The sequence below is a fragment of the Leptodactylus fuscus genome, chromosome 8, assembly GCF_031893055.1.
Source record: "Leptodactylus fuscus isolate aLepFus1 chromosome 8, aLepFus1.hap2, whole genome shotgun sequence".
Classification (NCBI taxonomy): domain Eukaryota; kingdom Metazoa; phylum Chordata; class Amphibia; order Anura; family Leptodactylidae; genus Leptodactylus; species Leptodactylus fuscus.
Window position 1 is genome coordinate 5594904 of NC_134272.1, and position 22024 is coordinate 5616927.

At 43.2% G+C, this 22024-nt stretch overlaps 1 protein-coding gene across 1 annotated transcript in view; it reads right to left on the reverse strand.

The window, feature by feature from the left end:
* BAIAP3 (BAI1 associated protein 3) overlaps window positions 1–22024 on the reverse strand; it is a 109167-nt gene that overhangs the window by 28010 nt on the left and 59133 nt on the right. The window contains exons 8-15 of the mRNA XM_075285066.1: window positions 16398–16611; window positions 14580–14624; window positions 14401–14478; window positions 9469–9571; window positions 8486–8593; window positions 3921–4013; window positions 2058–2161; window positions 296–413 (exon numbers count right to left, since the gene is read on the reverse strand). Coding sequence (XP_075141167.1) covers window positions 296–413; window positions 2058–2161; window positions 3921–4013; window positions 8486–8593; window positions 9469–9571; window positions 14401–14478; window positions 14580–14624; window positions 16398–16611 — 863 coding nt within the window. The remainder of the gene's footprint in view (window positions 1–295; window positions 414–2057; window positions 2162–3920; window positions 4014–8485; window positions 8594–9468; window positions 9572–14400; window positions 14479–14579; window positions 14625–16397; window positions 16612–22024) is intronic.

The following is a 22024-nucleotide window of genomic DNA, read 5'->3' on the forward strand; positions in this document are numbered from 1 at the left end:
TAGGAGATAAATAGATAGAGGGAGAGAGAGAGAGAGAGAGAGAGATAGATAGATAGATAGATAGATAGATAGATAGATAGATAGATAGATAGATAATAGATAGATAGATAGATAGATAGATAGATAGATAGATAGATGATAGATAGATAGATAGATAGATAGATAGATAGGAGATAGATAGATAGATAGATAGATAGATAGATAGATAGATAGAAGATAGATAGGAGATAGATAGATAGATAGATAGATAGATAGATAGATAGATAGATAGATAGATAATAGATGTAGCACATACCAGTTCTCTGGTACATGACGCCGGGTCCCATTGCTCCTCGATGTTCCTCAGCAGCCCCAGCAGATAGCTGTAGTCTAGAGGATGCACTTGGTGGTGTTTGCTGAACGCCTGCCATTTTCTAGTTAAGATAAAGTCCGCACAGTCTGATATTAATAGATATTTCCTAACTTTTGGTTTCTATTGCATATAGTCATGTCACAGGATTAGAGGTTCAGAAGAGATTTTATCTTCCCCTTTAATATTGCTGAGCTGCAATACCAGGCCCAGACCATGGACAAGAGGGGGCGCTGTTACTCGCAAAAAACAAGCCCCATGATGCTTATTGCAGACGACTTCCTAAAAGCGGCGTCCCACTCGGCTGATATTTATCCACTTCCCTGGCGCCCCCGGTAATTCTCCCCATTAAACCTTCCTTTAATCATAGTAACTTGAGATTGGACGGAAAGTAGTGAGAAGTCTAATAATAAAGCTGCCGGGTGTTTAGTGGGAGCCGGTGAGAGCCCTTCAGGTTCACAGATCAATAAGTATCAAGCCTGCTCTTAAAGAGGATTAGATGAATGTGCCGCCATCTCCCCGTAAGGCCGCACTATGCGAATCAATGGGCTCTGACATTTTCTTTCTCCGGCTTTAGATGCCATTCAATGACTTTAATAAAAGCTCCGCACAAGATCCTTGGAAGTGAGACAAGACATACTATCTAACTAAGTAAGTGGCGTTCACATAACTATATGCCAGGAGTTCTAGAAAATTACTTTGCACCTCAATGCCAGTCAGTCACCCGGAAAGGGGTTTATTTCAACCTCAGGTTTTGCTTTATAAAGTCTCGTATTTGTATTCCAGGATATTCTGCCTGTAATAGATTGCTCTATATTTGGTCTAAACAAATGTATTCATTGCTTAATAGCTAGAAACTAAAAACATGAAGCAATTGTGTCATTTGCAATCCGAGGCCCCGGGTACAGGGCGATCTGTTTCCTGCAACGTGGTCCAATCCTCTGCACTGGGTATGGACGCCAGGGCTGCAGCCAATCACTGGCCTCAGCGGTCAGGGGCCGTATACCAGGGAGTCCAGGGATTGGCTGCACGGTGAGGTGCTGTATATGGGAATGCTATTGGTGCAGTCAGGAATGCAACGCCTGGAGCAAGAATAGGTAGGGGCCCCTGTGCAAGAATAGGTAGGGGCCCCTGTGCAAGAATAGGTAGGGGCCCCTGTGCAAGAATAGGTAGGGGCTTCTGTGCAAGAATAGGTAGGGGCCCCTGTGCAAGAATAGGTAGGGGCCCCTGTGCAAGAATAGGTAGGGGCCCCTGTGCAAGAATAGGTAGGGGCCCCTGTGCAAGAATAGGTAGGGGCCCCTGTGCAAGAATAGGTAGGGGCCCCTGTGCAAGAATAGGTAGGGGCCCCTGTGCAAGAATAGGTAGGGGCCCCTGTACAAGAATAGGTAGGGGCCCCTGTGCAAGAATAGGTAGGGGCCACTTTCGTCTCCAATATCTCAGCAAAGTGCACTCCTCACCCCTTATATCTCTCCAATAGTCCAGCGATGACACTAGGCTGTAAGGCACTGGGATAGCACTGTCCGCTTTCTAGCAGTATATAATACCGACCCTCTAGGAGGACATCCTATTATAGGGGGTTTGTTCAGTTATTATATTATATTTACTAGTTCTGGATAATCCTTCCCTTTAACAGACTCAAAACTGCCCATCCATCGTGAGTAACAAACTTCTCTACATCCCTAAATCCGTCAGCGCATGAGATACTTACATGACAGACTGCTGCAGGTTGGAGATGTCCGTCTGCATACTATGGTGCGACATGATGGTATATGCATGCTTGCTCACTTCCCCCTTCCAGTTCCAGAATTCAACCTAAAACATCACAGGACAATAAAGATGACGCAGCTTACACCTCAGGTCACAGGGATCCATGCACATGCGGCTAGCAAGAGTAAAAAAGTGGCCAATACACCGTCTGCAAATCTCCCTGTGAACTCCCCTCTGGGCACCGTAGGCGGCACATTTAGGGTTCGCCCTAATGATTGATATCAGGGGAATGGCAAACTAGGTTCCAGTCTCTCCTAGAGCAGGTAACACGTGCACCGGACTGGGGGCTTTTTGGATTTTGTTTTGCTTGTAAACATAGAAGGTTCCTTTAGGGACAGTCCTGACATTTATAGGGATCGTCATTATATAAGAGATTTCTGCTCTGGAGGAAATAAATTACTAGTAATGATGGGGAAGGGGAACTGGAACACGGGCCATGGGGGAGAGGTAGAAGGGGAAACGATCAATAGGCCCTTCTGGTCTGGATGGTGAGATACAGCAACAGAATAACAGGGCGCAGCTTGATCTTCTGTATATAAGTCACTGCTTCCTAATGTTCAGGTGTCTGCGGAGGAGGAAGGACTGACCCTTAAAGGGAGTCGACCACAACCAAAATGACTTCTACATCTCTTATATGGAGGGTGTAACTAGCGATGATCTGGCCCCATAGCAAACTTTGACTAGGGCCTCCTTGTCCCCCCATGGTATAGTCATCCCTTTAATGGCCCCACATGGTATAACGCCCCTTTACAGGCCTCCATAGAGTATAACCCTTCCTTTAATCCCCCCCCCACATGTTATAACACCCAATTAACTGGCCCCCACTTCATATAATGCCCCCTATACTGGCTCCACATGGCATGTTGCCCCCTTTTTGGACCCCATGCAGTTTGTTGCCTCCTGTACTGGCCCCCCACATAGTAAATGCCCTTCTTGCTATGGTGATCCTTCCGCCACTACTTATATGTTGCTATGGGATCGGTTGCCGAGTTTTAGACGTTGACCCCTGGGAAAGCCATCCACTCATAGTGAAAATTTTGGTATGACTACACAACATTTCCCCTACTGCCCCGTCCCATTGGTGCCATGACATGCCACTTCTTTGGGACGTAGCTGTCACTTAAAGTGTCCATGAGTCACATGTCACACAAAGGGTTGTGCCATACACCAAAAGGGTCGGGCCTTACGAAAAGGGGTGTGGCCACATGCAATTCTTTGCACTTCCTAGATATTTTGGGAGAGTTACAAAGTATCAGTTAGTGACAAATGTAGCAAACGTCTCATGTGTTTCAAAGGGGAACTTTATGGTCGAGAAAATAAGATTGGAATGTATATGTAGATTAGATGCTCGATGCGCTCATATGTGCCAGGGCACCAGTTTTCAATCAACGCTTTCCCGCCACCCACCATGGACACGTATAACTTTGGACACAGGGGTCTTATATAGGAGTGGCCATATTGTTCCTATAACAATTCTTACAGTCATAGATTTATAACAATCTACTGATGGTTCCGACAAGTAACGTATAGAGATTGGGTACAGCTATAGAGGTTACCCCAAGGCACGAGAGAGAGTCTGAAGTCCCTCAACTACAATAAGTCCATCTAGGACACCAAGGCGGATTTCACATTTTCACATTATACCACTAGAACCTGTACTATTGATAGTCAGCGGAGGAGAATCTGCAAAACTAGGACTTCTGATTCCAGCGCTTGACAATCCCTTTGACCACAGACATTTAATCCTAACCGTCTTGTCTATCCCTTTGCTACAACGTTGCGAATGAAGCGTCGGCCGGCTCACCTCGGTCTGCTTGTGCTCATACTGTAGCAGCTGGGTAAGGAGCATCTCATGAATCACCGCGCCAGACGCCTTCTTGCTCAGCACCGTGTCCCTCTGCAACACATTCGTTAATTCACATAGTCAGATCGTGCTATTTGTTTTAATTTTTGCAGAATGACATTACAGCTGCGGCCGCTTCCTGGGACAACACGAGGAGATCAGACATGTAACGCCGATATCCAATCATTAAGAGCATTACTCATAGCGCCGATGCCCAAGTCAAGCTCGGATTAAGATGGCGCAAACGAAACGCGAGCATACATGCTTGTACGGCGGCATCAATCATTGTTTCCTCGCTGCGCCATGACAAGGAGCCATGTACGCTCCTACAATTATTTCATACTGACACCGATAAAGACAAATTATTTCTAATTCATGTTTATTCGGAGGGAAATAAAACCCCATTTATTTCAGGAATGCTTAAATTACAATGTCACCCCCGCGGCTGATGCCTGCCATATAATGTCAGGGACTCTTAGCGGTAAGAAACACGCTGTAATACAAGGGGAGGCTAATATGTGATCCATATACGCTAATAACATTTATACAAACAGGAAATCCAGGCAAACACAGCGGGTAATTGCCATCCTGCATTCATCATGCCCAACGTTCAGCCTGGCCAAGCATGCATAATAAATTCCTATGGAGGCAGGGGATGCGCAGATGCCGCTTATCTCCGGGTAGAAACAACAAGATCAGCAATGAGGAGGAAACATGATAATATAATAAAGAGGATAATACAGAAGAGAGCAAATGTGATAATAAAAGAAACAGAATAAAATATTATACAATAAACAGAATGACCTATAATAGAATATACAGGAAAATAATAGAATAAATAGGAAAATACATAATATAAAGCACAACAAGATATATAATATAATAAACATAATACATAACAGGAGAAATGTGTGTGGTAATAGAATAAGCAGGATAACTATAATGTAATAAATGGAATATGGATTGTATACTGAATTCTGATAATAGTAACCTATCTATCTGCAGGGCTGGGGTGATATGCTGGTTCTGGTGACAGTAACCTATCTATCTGCAGGGCTGGGGTGATACGCTGGGTCTGGTGACAGTAACCTATCTATCTGCAGGGCTGGGGTGATACGCTGGGTCTGGTGACAGTAACCTATCTATCTGCGGGGCTGGGGTGATATGCTGGTTCTGGTGACAGTAACCTATCTATCTGCAGGACTGGGGTGATATGCTGGTTCTGGTGACGGTAACCTATCTATCTGCAGGGCTGGGGTGATATGCTGGTTCTGGTGACAGTAACCTATCTATCTGCAGGGCTGGGGTGATATGCTGGTTCTGGTGACAGTAACCTATCTATCTGCAGGACTGGGGTGATATGCTGGTTCTGGTGACGGTAACCTATCTATCTGCAGGGCTGGGGTGATATGCTGGTTCTGGTGACAGTAACCTATCTATCTGCAGGGCTGGGGTGATATGCTGGTTCTGGTGACAGTAACCTATCTATCTGCGGGGCTGGGGTGATATGCTGGTTCTGGTGACAGTAACCTATCTATCTGCAGGACTGGGGTGATATGCTGGTTCTGGTGACGGTAACCTATCTATCTGCAGGGCTGGGGTGATATGCTGGTTCTGGTGACAGTAACCTATCTATCTGCAGGGCTGGGGTGATATGCTGGTTCTGGTGACAGTAACCTATCTATCTGCAGGGCTGGGGTGATATGCTGGGTCTGGTGACAGTAACCTATCTATCTGCAGGGCTGGGGTGATATACTGGGTCTGGTGACAGTAACCTATCTATCTGCAGGACTGGGGTGATATGCTGGGTCTGGTGACAGTAACCTATCTATCTGCAGGGCTGCGGTGATATGCTGGTTCTGGTGACAGTAACCTATCTATCTGCAGGGCTGGGGTGATATACTGGTTCTGGTGACGGTAACCTATCTATCTGCAGGGCTGGGGTGATATGCTGGGTCTGGTGACAGTAACCTATCTATCTGCAGGGCTGGGGTGATATACTGGGTCTGGTGACAGTAACCTATCTATCTGCAGGGCTGGGGTGATATGCTGGTTCTGGTGACGGTAACCTATCTATCTGCAGGACTGGGGTGATAGGTGGAGAGAAAAGATCTGCATGGAGGACTTTTTTCTTTGCTGGTTTCAATGGACACCTGGTGGACCCTGTTATAGTCAGTGGGGTCAGCCAGTGCCCGTTTGTAATCGCTAAAACCAGTCTGGCTCTCAGTTTCAGGTTCCCAGTGGAGAACACAAGGCTGGTGTGGATATAGCGTAACTTTGGCTGTCATTGCCCCTTACCCCAATAATCATCCCATTTAATGAGTGTTACATTTGGTCCAGTCTGATACAATATTTGATACAACAAGCCTTCCCATCCTGAGCCGTCTCCTGCAATTTGGGGTGACCACCATGTGGTCAGATCTACTAATGGCCCCGGTAGATGATGGATGAAGTTACAGTGATGCAAAGGATTGCCTAAAAAAACATGGCGGAAAATAAAGTAGGGAGTCTATGGAATCCTCGCAACGCATGAAAGAAGAAACATAAGACTCTGACACATTGAAGGTGTCTGGACACCCCCCAGTCAGACGCGACTTATTTTCTTCCCCGCAGACGTTTCGTGCGCAGATGTTGTGACAAACATTGTTGTAGGACAAGATCTGATCTTTTATTTCAGCTGCTCACAAAGATGGCGGCCGCACCAACATCTCTATTCTACGAGCTTTGGAGGTTTAATTAAACAATCTTGTAACCCCCTGAGACGAACACAAGGAGCTGATGTTTACAATGAGCCCATTTTCTTGTCAATCCTTGTGGAAATAGCGGCACGGGGACGACAGATCTTCCATGATGCGCCCGGTTACCGCGCCGATGATTAACATTTGTTATTCACATTTCCACTTAAATGATTTCCTGAAAATCTTTCTACGTGCCGAGCAAACAAAATGTGCGGAGACTCGAGATCCCGCAACGTCTAGACTGGGAATAGTCTCACTTCTAATACAATGGTAACAAACCGCTCTAATGCGAAATGTAGGAGCCTTACAGAAGGGGCAACGCAACATGCTTAAGGGGGTGTCCCATTAAAGACATTTACAAGTGAATGGAGCAATGGGCACACACGGGGGCGCACTCCTTATCTGCGGGGGACCTGGTGACTCCGAGCATTGGGACACTTATCCTCTATGGACATATTCATTCAACACAGAATACCACCACTGACAATAGGACACCATTAGCTTAAAGGGAGTGTGGTGCCAAACCCCAGCATATCACCCCAGCCCTGCAGATAGATAGGTTACTGTCACCAGAACCAGCATATCACCCCAGCCCTGCAGATAGATAGGTTACTGTCACCAGAACCAGCATATCACCCCAGTACTGCACATAGATAGGTTACTGTCACCAGACCCAGCATATCACCCCAGCCCTGCAGATAGATAGATTACTGTCACCAGACCCAGCATATCACCCCAGTCCTGCAGATAGATAGGTTACTGTCACCAGACCCAGCATATCACCCCAGTCCTGCAGATAGATAGGTTACTGTCACCAGACCCAGCATATTACCCCAGCCCTGCAGATAGATAGGTTACTGTCACCAGACCCAGCATATCACCCCAGCCCTGCAGATAGATAGGTTACTGTCACCAGACCCAGTATATCACCCCAGTACTGCACATAGATAGGTTACTGTCACCAGACCCAGCATATCACCCCAGCCCTGCAGATAGATAGGTTACTGTCACCAGAACCAGCATATCACCCCAGCCCTGCAGATAGATAGGTTACTGTCACCAGATCCAGCATATCACCCCAGTCCTGCAGATAGATAGGTTACTGTCACCAGAACCAGCATATCACCCCAGCCCTGCAGATAGATAGGTTACTGTCACCAGAACCAGCATATCACCCCAGCCCTGCAGATAGATAGGTTACTGTCACCAGACCCAGCATATCACCCCAGCCCTGCAGATAGATAGGTTACTGTCACCAGAACCAGCATATCACCCCAGCCCTGCAGATAGATAGGTTACTGTCACCAGAACCAGCATATTACACCAGCCCTGCAGATAGATAGGTTACTGTCACCAGAACCAGCATATCACCCCAGCCCTGCAGATAGATAGGTTACTGTCACCAGAACCAGCATATCACCCCAGCCCTGCAGATAGATAGGTTACTGTCACCAGAACCAGCATATCACCCCAGCCCTGCAGATAGATAGGTTACTGTCACCAGAACCAGCATATCACCCCAGCCCTGCAGATAGATAGGTTACTGTCACCAGACCCAGCATATCACCCCAGCCCTGCAGGTAGATAGGTTACTGTCACCAGACCCAGCATATCACCCCAGCCCTGCAGATAGATAGGTTACTGCCATCCCATTTTTCCATTGACATAATCCACCTGGATTCCTTTTTGGATGAGATTTGTAAGCTCTGTGATTGGTAGGCAGAGACAAAATTAAATCCTTTATAGGCTCCCTTAGTATTATCCTTTATCCTCTGCCACCATATTTACCTGGTTTGTAATAAGTTTTATTATAAGGTGACAGTCTCCTTGGACCTTTGAAGAACTTGTTCTTGGTTCCAGCTTAAACCACTTATCGACTCCTCCAACAGGGATCTCCTGCACGTAAAAAAAAAAACAAAAAACATAAAAAAGACAGAAGATTATTCCGCTGCTGAGTTAAGAAGCTGATTGCCTTTGGTATGTCCCGTCCACCTCTCTCTGATACTTGCACTTCGGATAGGCGTGAGCTGAACACGTTTCTAACCAACATCTCTGCCTTCCAATCCATGTGGGGATATATGACATCCATCATCTGATCGGCGCGGTCACCCTCAGCGTTTTTGCTTTGTTTATCCAAGTCCGTTCAGCTATTCCTCAGTTAAAAGCCCTTTTAGTATTGATGTACATTAAGACATACTAGTCAAGTGGGCGGAAACATGACAATACATACAGCACACAGAGATCCTGCCCCCTAGAGAAGCTACAGTGTTACCACCCACTTGGCTACTCGATAGTCATTTGTAGCAACACTAAGAGGGTTTATGTCTTTGGAAATACTTTGGGTGACTGCGCCGATCAGATGTTGCAGGTCATTGGGCTTTACAGAGCTGGTGACTGGTTAAGAAACAAAGGCAGAGACTAAAATGTGACAGAGACTGATGGGCGGATAATGGCTAATAGAGTCTAATAGGTAGATAGATACTGTATCCTCTATTAGACGTCTTAGACCTCACCCATTGGACTCCATAGTAGACTCAACTCTCTTAGACTTATTAGACTCTAATAGAGACTGATACTAATATGTAATAGGTCTAATAATAATCTAATAAGTCTATTCTAGTAACATCTCAGCGCTGATGTGGATACAACGATGAGAGTCATTACATTTACACGCTGAGGACCATCTGCCATCATCCAAGTCCCCATTAGTCTGTGATATGACGGCTGAGTCCGGCTCGCGTTCAGTAATGAATCCTTTCCTATTTCCTTACATTGATGGAGATGTTCAGGCATCCTAAGAAGTCATCTGCATTGTCCTCGGCCGAGCCGGTGGTTCCGTTCGCTCTCGCCGATTTCACAATCTGCTTGAAGTACCTGCGAAGAGACCTCAACAGGATGAGCTGATCCACTAATCACTTTATTACCGCGCACAGACGACAATAATACGCAGCTCTGTCTATGCAATTTCCTTTCTAATAATCAGAAGAATTACTAGATGATGAGGATGACGATGATGATGAGGATGATGAGGAGGATGAGGATGATGATGAGGATGACGATGATGATGAGGATGATGAGGAGGATGAGGATGATGATGATGATGATGAGGATGAGGATGATGATGAGGATGATCTGTGGATTCATTTACTCTACCTTATTTATACATTTACCGAGGATACGAGAATCTTACTAACTATTCAGATTTATATTGTTGTCTGGAGGGGACAATGCTGTGTAAAAGTTTTAGGCGGGGGGGATAATGCTACATTGTAAGATTTTTACAGTAATAGAAGGGTTAACTGTTTACATTTGTCATGATGTGAATGAAGAAAAGAGAAATAAATCCCATCAATATTTGGTGTGACCTTTGCTCTTTGGAGGCGGAGTCCTGGAAGCAATGATCCGGCCCCTGCAGAGCCCTGATCTCACCATCATCCAGTCTGTCTGGGATGACATGAAGAGACAGATGGATTAGAGCAAGAAACATCCACAGAAGATCTGGGCTTAGTTCTCCAAGATGGCGGCAGGAACAACCTCCCTGCCTAGATCTGCCAAAAACTGTCTGCAAGTGCCGAGAAGAAGGCAAAGGGCAAAGGTCACACCATCATCCAGTCTGTCTGGGACGACATGAAGAGACAGACAGATTGGAACAAAACAATCTATGCCGGAGTCTCTATCTTTGCCACTGAAAACCATCCGAGGAAAAAATCCTGCAGAGAGAACTTTCTCTTCCACTGGTTTCCCCATAGACCCCATTACAGTCAGTGGCCCGCCGGCACCGTACGTCACCGCTGTTTTAGTGGTTCGCCTCTCCAATATTTGGACCCAAACAACAGAGAAGTGACATAAGTGTAAACCTGGCACCGATCTCCTCCAGGTCTATAACAAGCTGCTCACAGTCAGACGCCATCTTTAGTCTATTGGGTTCCCTTAAGGACCATTGTCCCAATTATGGAAGATAAAACAAAGCCCAGCTGGTCGGTGTTTTGGGGGAGAACATCCTATGGACTGATAAGGGAACAACACAGCAACAGAGTCTTGCTTTCTGACACCTGAAATCTTCCTAAATCTTAAGACGTGTGTTCTCCGTCTCCGCTGTGACCGTCATGTGTCGCTGGTGACAAGAGCCTCGGCTTTGACGCTGTGCAGACTGTTTGCTAGATTAGGTTTCTATTTGTCCCCGGGTCCCAGAGACGCTCGGCTCTTCACCGCCGGCAAACCAAGATCTTCTAATGTAATTTACATCTTATAATACGACAGAGTGAAAGTAACGTAAGAGGCAAATATGCAAGTGCTGGGCTGTTATCTGGTCCGAGACAATGACGTGGCCCCGGGGGTGACACATTGTATCAGAAATATACGAAAATTAATCGCGTCATAAAATACAAGAGAGACGACAGGACCCAGACCAATTCCTTTATGAAGGAGCTTCATGGGAATCTGCAGACCTTGTCATACATAGGTGAGTGTGGTCCGCCAGGAACCCCTTCTATGTTGCAGTTCAGAATTGGGGGCTGCCCCTCTATGAGGTCAATATGCCCTGTGATTGGCAATCCTAGGTTTACCAAGTATGGCAGATGTCTATCCGGGGTATCTATAATCTATAACTCATGCAGCAGAAGAGATTTCCTCTAAAAGCCTCTGCAGTACTTATGGTAAGTGGCCCCCCAAGGTGCTCGGGGCCCCCGGCCTGGGTTTGTTGGGTGCTGACATTGGCTCTGGGGTAAATGCAGCATTACATTGAAAATGCAGAGAAGCTCTTTGCAGCTGCTTCTACTCTGGTTTATAAATGGGGGTCCTGAATGTCCCCTCTCCCTCATATACATAGTGGGAGGGAATGTATTGTCCCATCTATGACAAAAAACTGCAATCGAGAAAAATTGCAGTACAACAAAGCTAATTACATCTATTATTTTTTACAATATAGAAAACGAATTCTAATAAGAGTCTAAATGACAAAATAGATTCTGCCGTGGGGCCACACGGTGGCTCAGTGGTTAGCACTGCAGCCTCGCAGCGTTGGAGTCCTGGTGTTCAAATCCCGCCAAGGGCAAAAAACCATCTGCAAGGAGTTTGTATGTTCTCCCCATGTTTGCATGGATTTCCATCCCATATTCCAAAAAAAGACATACTGATAGGGAAAAATGTACATTGTGAGCTCTATGTGGGGCTCACAATCTACAAAAAAAAAAAAATAGATTCTGCCTCCGGCCACCACTAGAGGGTGCTCTCATTGTCTACGGCTGAATAGAGAGAACATTGCACTCAATAGTAAACCAGTTTGCAGTGAGCGCCTCCTGGTGGTAACAAAGACATTAGTTGTTAGTTATCTCATTCTTCCAAATGGCCCAGTCTACGAGCCGCTCCTTACGTCTGCCCACGACTCCTCGCCGTGACGGATTGTGTACCCGGACTGAGAATCTCTTTCATTTACATAAAACCTCATTGTAGGTTTATTGGTCCTTTATACACTTCCTTGCCCATAATTTTAGATATTTTTCTGCAGCAATATATATATATTTTTTTTAGTCTCGACCTGCAGAATGTGAAATGGCAAATCACGCGCGGGTCTGAAATGGAACAGGCTGAGAAATGGCGAGGTTACGACTAGACGGTAATATTTCCTTTAATTGCTTTTTCCCACTAATTGCCGAATCTCGGCTGAACATCCTGCTGACATATTCTGTGAAATCTCCAACATAAAAAGACTGTGGGGACATTTATTACAAGGCAGAATTTTATGTGTCTGCTAATTGGATACGGACTAGGTTTATGTGTACAAATATGTCAGATATCGCGGCGGCCGCGAACCCGTGCCAGGAACGAGACCCAAATACACCAAATCCGAGACACTTTATTACAGGGTTATTATTCTTATTGCCCTATCACTGGTAACGGAGGACGATGAGAAGTCGGATTCACTGCGAATAGTCGCTCCCATACTCAGGTCTACCCTTAGATATCCGTCCGGTGTTAAAGCCTACGGTGTCAGGGCTGAGTACATGGCGGGGGAATAAGACATTACTAAAGGAGGTGTAGAAATAACCAGACACAGATATTGTCATGTCAGACACGAGAAGCTGAGATAAGATGGCGGATCATTTGTCGGGAATGCTCCATTGATTTCTATGGGACTGGGATTGTACTCGGCTATCCCTGGAAAGTCCCAGAGAGGATTAATAGAGTAAGAGTAGTAGTACTAGGCCTAGAAGTAGTGGTACTAGGGGTAGGAGTAGTATTAGGAGGAGTAGGGATAGGAGGAGTAGGAGTAGTACTAAGGGTAGTAGTAGTATTAGGAGGAGTAGGGATAGGAGTAGTAGTAGTAGTAGGGATAGTAGTAGGAATAGGGATAGGAGTAGTAATTGGGATAGTAGTGGTAGTACTAGGCATAGTAGTAGTGGTACTATGGGTAGTAATGGTAGGAATAGCGGTAGTACTAGGAGGAGTAGGGATAGGAGTAGTAGTAGTGGTACTAGGGGTAGTAGTAGTAGTGGTACTAGGGGTAGTAGTAGTGGTACTAGGGGTAGTAGTAGTGGTACTAGGGGTAGTAGTAGTAGTAGTGGTACTAGGGGTAGTAGTAGTAGTAGTAGTGGTACTAGGGGTAGTAGTAGTAGTGGTACTAGGGGTAGTAGTAGTGGTACTAGGGGTAGTAGTAGTGGTACTAGGGGTAGTAGTAGTAGTGGTACTAGGGGTAGTAGTAGTAGTGGTACTAGGGGTAGTAGTAGTAGTGGTACTAGGGGTAGTAGTAGTAGTAGTGGTACTAGGGGTAGTAGTAGTAGTGGTACTAGGGGTAGTAGTAGTAGTAGTGGTACTAGGGGTAGTAGTAGTAGTGGTACTAGGGGTAGTAGTAGTGGTGGTACTAGGGGTAGGAGTAGTAGGGATAGTAGTAGTATTAAGAGGAGTAGGGATAAGAGTAGTAGGAGTAGTACTAGGGGCAGTAGTAGTACTAGGGGTAGTAGTATTAATAGGAGGAGAAGGGATAGTAGTAGTAGTACTTGGGGTAGTAGGGATAGCGATAGTAATAGGAGGAGTAGGGATATGAGTATTACTAGGGACAGTAGTATTAGGGCTAGTAGTAATAGAAGGTTAGGGATAGTAGTAGTAATAGGAGGAGTAGGGATAGGAGTAGTAGTACTTTGGGTAGTAGGGATAGCAGTAGTAATAGGAAGAGTAGGGATAGGTGTATTACTAGGGATAGTAGTAGTATTAGGGCTAGTAGTAATAGTAGGGATAGCAGTAGTAATAGAAGGAGTAGGGATAGGAGTAGTATTAGGGATAGTAGTAGTAATAAGAGGAGTAGGAGTGGTGCCGTTATCTTTATTCTACAGCTTTCATCCTGGCTACTAAGCCTAATATTAGACTGACCATTGCTAACTCTGTAGGAGATTTCTTAGCAGTAGTCACCTCATTTACATCACAGACAATACATATAGATTATAAGAAGATAATAGCTCTATAGATGACATCACACCTCGTACTACATCATTACGGATAATCGATGATGTCACAGTTTATTTCCTCCCACTCCCTGTATTGGACAGGTCTAGTAAATCTCTCCTAATCCTCAATAATTGGACTCCAGTCTATTGCTGTCTACAAGTTACTCGGACACATTATCTTAGAACTTTCCCTATTCATGTGAATTGTCATCAAGTATCTCTATGAAATACAAAGAGAATATCTGTCATTCTGTGACCACTGACCTGCCCATCCCTTTAAATCCACTGACTTCATTCAGCTTTTTACAAGCCTCTGCTACAGACACGTCGTCATCGTGATCCCTGGAATAACATAGAACATTTTACATCACACGGAAAATCTATTGAGACCTAAAGGAGAGAGAAATATAATCTGAGGGTTCTCTTATCCTCCGTATGCCTACCAAATATCCAGGTGCAGCAGATCACTGAAAATATCATCAATCTCACTGCGAAGAGACGGAAAAACAGAGAAGTCATCATGGAAAGGAATAAAGATGTCAGAATAGCAAAAGTATTCTCCTAGGTCAGACAAGTATGTGATGAATATTACTGTCTATTACATATCTATCTATCTATCTATCTATCTATCTATCTATCTATCTCCTATCTATTTATCTATCTATCTATCTATCTATCTATCTATCTATCTAACTATATCCAATCTATCTATCTATCTACCTATCTAACTATATCCAATCTATCTATCTATCTATCTATCTATCTATCTATCTACCTATCTATCTCCTATCTATCTATCTCCTATCTATCTATCTATCTATCTATCTATCTACCTATCTATCCCCTATCTATCTACCTATCTATCTATCCCCTATCTATCTACCTACCTACCTATCTCCTATCTATCTATCTATCTATCTATCTATCTATCCAACTATATCCAATCTATCTATCTATCATCTATCTCCTATCTATCTATCTATCTATCTATCTATCTATCTATCTATCTATCTATCTATCTCCTATCATCTATCTATCTCCTATCTATCTATCTATCTATCTATCTATCTATCTATCTATCTATCTATCTCCTATCTATCTACCTACCTACCTACCTATCTCCTATCTATCTATCTATCTATCTATCTATCTATCTATCTATCTAACTATATCCAATCTATCTATCTCCTATCTATCTATCTATCTATCTCCTATCTATCTATCTATCTATCTATCTATCTATCTATCTATCTATCTATCTCCTATCTATCTATCTATCTATCTATCTACCTATCTATCCTCTATCTATCTATCTATCTACCTACCTATCTATCTACCTACCTATCTCCTATCTATCTATCTATTTATCTATCTATCTATCTATCTATCTATCTACCTATCTCCTATCATCTATCTATCTATCTATCTATCTATCTATCTATCTCCTATCTATCTATCTATCTATCTATCTATCTATCTCCTATCTATCTATCTCCTATCTATCTATCTATCTATCTATCTATCTATCTATCTATCTATCTATCTATCTATCTATCTACCTATCTCCTATCTATCTATCTATCTATCTATCTCCTATCTATCTATCTATCTACCTACCTATCTCCTATCTACCTACCTATCTCCTATCTATCTATCTATCTATCTATCTATCTATCTATCTCCTATCTATCTATCTATCTATCTATCTATCTATCTATCTATCTACCTACCTATCTAACTATATCCAATCTATCTATCTATATCCAATCTATCTATCTCCTATCTATCTATCTATCTATCTATCTATCTATCTATCTATCTATCTATCTATCTCCTATCATCCATCCATCTATCTATCTATCTATCTATCTATCTATCTATCTATCTATCTACCTATCTATCTCCTATCATCCATCCATCTATCTATCTATCTATCTATCTATCTATCTATCTATCTATCTATCTTATAGGAGTCATCTATTTCAGTCTATACTATGTTTCATCTATGTATCAATCTCATCTAGTTCTCATCTGTCATTCTGTATCACATATGTCTATATATTTGGCACGCAGTATATACATTTGGCTTATTCCCTGTTTTGCGGAGCCTTGTCAATATCTAGAACATTTCACATATGGCCCAAAATATTGCACAAACATTGGCAAGGCTCCTGCTCACTAGAACTTATTTTAGGCTTGGAGTCTGGTCTATGTACGGTAACAAGACGTTGCCGCTACGTCGGGCGCTCGGAGCCACTTACAAAAGGAAGTTTTCATTCCAAATTGGATTCAAGGTATTATTCTTGACCTCGGTGACCTGGATATACTTTGCCGGCAGAACTTCCCTTATACTTGAGCGTTTCTCCATTTTGTCTTTCTTCTTTCTGAAGCTAAATTTTCTTTCTTTCTTTTCCTCGGTTTCTTTTGAGCTTTGCACAATCATAATTCCCAGCATGCAATATGGGTCGCTGAAACCTATTCCAATTATAAAAAGCCATGTAACCCAGCCTGGAACATGAATGGTTTTGCATTTAATGAGAATTAGAATTTCACAGAATTGTTGACCTCTAAAATGAGAAGAAAAAAAAACATTCAGACAATATTTCAGAAAATAACATAGGAGAAGCGTTCACATCCCGCTTAATGCACTTCTCAAACACTAATATGGGGGAACGCAGTTCAATGACTTCCATTAACAAACATTGACTGGCAGACCCCTGTTCTCCTCCGTTGTATACAAGTATTGCATTTACCACCATTTACGGTTTTATTATATTCGGCATTCACAGTATATTATTATATTAACCCAATCCACACCAATATGCTACAGCCATCATAATAATAAGACCTTGTTACATTGGCTATAGCATATGTATTCATTACCATATGACAGTGCGGTATATAGATCGCCATCACTCACATTGTTCCCTGTCCCCATTGGGACTCACAATCTAAATTCGGTATGGGAGGAAACCAAAGTACCCGGAAAACAATATCTACCCCATAAAGGGGCTTATTAATGGATTACTAGAGATGGGTGAGCTAATTCATGATGAGCCAAATTTAGTCCAAATATTCCAAATTGTTATGTTTTTCAAAAAACCAAATATATTACAATTTGTCTACAATGAACTAAAATGGCTGCTGTGACATAAATTGTGCAGTGAAAATACAGAAGAGACGAGCGAGCAACATCCTGGCAACAGATATATATAGTCCTAGGAGCCCTGACAGTGTCATACACTATGTATTATTGATATATATAGTCCTAGGAGCCCTGACAGTGTCATACACTATGTATTATAGATATATATAGTCCTAGGAGCCCTGACAGTGTCATACACTATGTATTATAGATAGATATATAGTCCTAGGAGCCCTGACAGTGTCATACACTATGTATTATAGATATATATAGTCCTAGGAGCCCTGACAGTGTCATACACTATGTATTATTGATATATATAGTCCTAGGAGCCCTGACAGTGTCATACACTATGTATTATTGATATATATAGTCCTAGGAGCCCTGACAGTGTCATACACTATGTATTATAGATATATATAGTCCTAGGAGTCCTGACAGTGTCATACACTATGTATTATTGATATATATAGTCCTAGGAGCCCTGACAGTGTCATACACTATGTATTATAGATATATATAGTCCTAGGAGTCCTGACAGTGTCATACACTATGTATTATAGATATATATAGTCCTAGGAGGCCTAACAGTGTCATACACTATGTATTATAGATATATAGTCCTAGGAGCCCTGACAGTGTCATACACTATGTATTATAGATATATATATAGTCCTAGGAGTCCTGACAGTGTCATACACTATGTATTATATATATATATATATATAGTCCTAGGAGCCCTGACAGTGTCATACACTATGTATTATAGATATATATAGTCCTAGGAGCCCTGACAGTGTCATACACTATGTATTATAGATATATAGTCCTATGAGCCCTGACAGTGTCATACACTATGTATTATAGATATATATAGTCCTAGGAGTCCTGACAGTGTCATACACTATGTATTATATATATATATATATATATATATATATATATATATATATATAGTCCTAGGAGTCCTGACAGTGTCATACACTATGTATTATAGATATGTATAGTCCTAGGAGCCCTGACAGTGTCATACACTATGTATTATAGATATGTATAGTCCTAGGAGCCCTGACAGTGTCATACACTATGTATTATAGATATATATATAGTCCTAGGAGCCCTGACAGTGTCATACACTATGTATTATAGATATATATAGTCCTAGGAGCCCTGACAGTGTCATACACTATGTATTATAGATATGTATAGTCCTAGGAGCCCTGACAGTGTCATACACTATGTATTATAGATATATATATAGTCCTAGGAGCCCTGACAGTGTCATACACTATGTATTATAGATATATATAGTCCTAGGAGCCCTGACAGTGTCATACACTATGTATTATAGATATATAGTCCTATGAGCCCTGACAGTGTCATACACTATGTATTATAGATATGTATAGTCCTAGGAGCCCTGACAGTGTCATACATTATGTTTTAAGCTAATTAATTCCAAACTTATTTGACTGAAAACAAACCAGGACTAAACCAGCCCAAGCTGTAAGAATTGTATTTACCAACGTCCACCCATCTCTACTGATGATCTATTATCAGGATAAGTCATCAACTGAAGATTGACGGGTCCCAGCTGTTTGAAAAGACTTAGCATTTCGCCCTCTTCCCAGAATGCATTGGATTTTGCAGAGCCATACATTTGGATGGGACTGAGCTGTGAACTATTCATATAGTCGATGAACATGGCATCACATGAATCTATTGCTTCAATAAGCTGATCTGCAGGGGTCACGGACCCCCTAATCACATGGTATATGGCCCTTGAGCACCCAGCGGAGATAAAGTCGGTCGTCTTATGTCCAAGGCTACATTTCCACATCGCCCGCCATGATGACTGCTGTAATGATGACAAATAGGCATCAGCCGCCTCAGTCCTTCATCCTAATAAGGACACAAGGCGTCTTCTTGTATTTGTCCCAAGTGTAAGTTTTTCTTTTTTCTTCTACCAGGATCCATTTCTAATTTCAGCAACGAGTTTACAAAAGGAGACAAAAACCACATAACTGATCCCTAAAGTGCTTGATATCTGATGCGGCCGCTGCCGACCACCTGCCGCGTCTGAGGATGGGATCAGAATCCCAAAATAGCAGAAATATAACAGAATGGCCAAAAGAAAACGACGTGAAGAATAGAAAGACGGCAGAAAAGCCAACGGTTCAAGCAAAGGACATCAAGTCTGCTCATCCTCAAAAAATTCACTGTGGGAATTCTTCTTGCTGAGCTCCGTCTCCACGTCTCTCACATCTCTCTGACACGGGGTCTTGGGTTTTATAGAAAAGGATTCTCTTCTTTTCATATATCGGCGCATTATGGTGCAGCTTCATCTATGGAAAGTCGCCAGAATGTCCATTGTATAATTTAGGAAGCTCCAGATGTCTAATGTTGTCGCCATGAGCAGTGTATGATGGTACACGGTGTGGCAAGAGGTTATGGAACCCTAGGCGCCCCATGTGCTGTTGTATGGGATCTCTGTGAGGGACCACCTGAAGGGGCAATACTTCTCTAATATGGCACAGACAGGTGTAAGGCGGTACAATATGGTCGCAGCGTTAAAGGATTATTCCCATCTTGCCAAACTGCTGCAGAGATGGGAAGTCCTGACCCCATTGCTGCCTCTGCTGTTCCCATAATCCCATAGAGGCAAATGGGGCATGTGCAGGTGTGTGGGGCAACTGGGAGGAAGCAAGGACAGGAATCTATGTAAGTTACATGTAGGGTATAACTTCTGAACACTCAAATTGGGGTTCTCTTTTGGCTTAAAGGGAGTCTGACACCAGAGTCCAACATATCAACCCAGCTAGATAGGTTAAGATCTCCTGAAGCAAATGGGGTTTTCCCTTTCTGAATTACTGCAACTGTTGCTGAGATATTGTAGTCTATCTATCTGCAGGGCTGGGGTGATATGCTGGGTCTGGTGACAGTAACCTATCTATCTGCAGGGCTGGGGTGATATGCTGGGTCTGGTGACAGTAACCTATCTATCTGCAGGACTGGGGTGATATGCTGGTTCTGGTGACAGTAACCTATCTATCTGCAGGGCTGGGGTAATATGCTGGTTCTGGTGACAGTAACCTATCTATCTGCAGGGCTGGGGTGATATACTGGGTCTGGTGACAGTAACCTATCTATCTGCAGGGCTGGGGTAATATGCTGGTTCTGGTGACAGTAACCTATCTATCTGCAGGGCTGGGGTGATATACTGGGTCTGGTGACAGTAAGAATAATAATAATAATAATAATAATAATACATTTTATTTATCTATCTATCTTCAGGGCTGGGGTGATATGCTGGTTCTGGTGACAGTAACCTATCTATCTGCAGGGCTGGGGTGATATGCTGGGTCTGGTGACAGTAACCTATCTATCTGCAGGACTGGGGTGATATGCTGGTTTTGGTGACAGTAACCTATCTATCTGCAGGGCTGGGGTGATATGCTGGTTCTGGTGACAGTAACCTATCTATCTGCAGGGCTGGGGTGATATGCTGGTTCTGGTGACAGTAACCTATCTATCTGCAGGGCTGGGGTGATATGCTGGTTCTGGTGACAGTAACCTATCTATCTGCAGGGCTGGGGTGATATGCTGGTTCTGGTGACAGTAACCTATCTATCTGCAGGGCTGGGGTGATATGCTGGGTCTGGTGACAGTAACCTATCTATCTGCAGGACTGGGGTGATATGCTGGTTCTGGTGACAGTAACCTATCTATCTGCAGGGCTGGGGTGATATGCTGGGTCTGGTGACACAAACCATTTAAGGACAACATAGGCTAGCTAATAAGCATGTAATATGGCCATCTATATCCAGCCTTACAGTTATTTACATACAGCCGCGCTCCCCTTTTTAGTCTCTGTTGGGCACTTTCATCTCCTTCTCCACTTCATTGACCTTCTTGCTCTTTACTCTTTTGAAGGATACAGCTAACACTGGTTCCTAACATCATACAAGTCACAAACATGAAACGGCTTAAGACACTGACTTCTATCTCCTATGGATTATGAATGTCTTGGAATCTCCTAGGGGCAGAGTTATCACAATGTGTCAGCTGCTTGTCGAGCTGGACGCGGAAACAGATTTATAATTAACCAAGGAAAAAAGACTTGGACATAAAGGCCTTGGATCTGCACCAGCTTCTTTCTCCGTTCACTGCCGCGTTCATGCCGAGAGTGGGATGTCTTGATAAAGAGACCCCGAGGACTTGCTCTGATTTTCGCTTTCTTCTCGGTGTATTCAGTTGTTAAGATAGAGGACATGTGCAGCAAATGACCAATGATCCACATATTGGGATTACGGAGCCGAGCACCACCAGCTTTGATGGCTTTCAACTGTTATTTCTGACCTGTAGTCAAGAGTGACACTTCCTTCTATAGAGATGAATGGATCCTGACATGTGCCCGCAGCCGCTGGAAAGGACCAGAAAGATGCACATCTGCTGCAGAAACGCTGCTCCGTCTTAGGGGCTGATTCCTGACACCCAGAATAGAACCATGAACAGAGGAACAAAATAACTTCTGGCGCTGGAAACATCTACATAGTTCTGGAACTGATACAATGTAACTACAATAATAAAAAGTGTAAAGAATGAAAATGGAATTGTAACGAATATAACATAGAAATGACTAGATAGATAGGAGATAGATAGATAGATAGATAGATAGGAGACAGATAGATAGATAGATAGATAGATAGATAGATATGAGACAGATAGATAGATAGATATGAG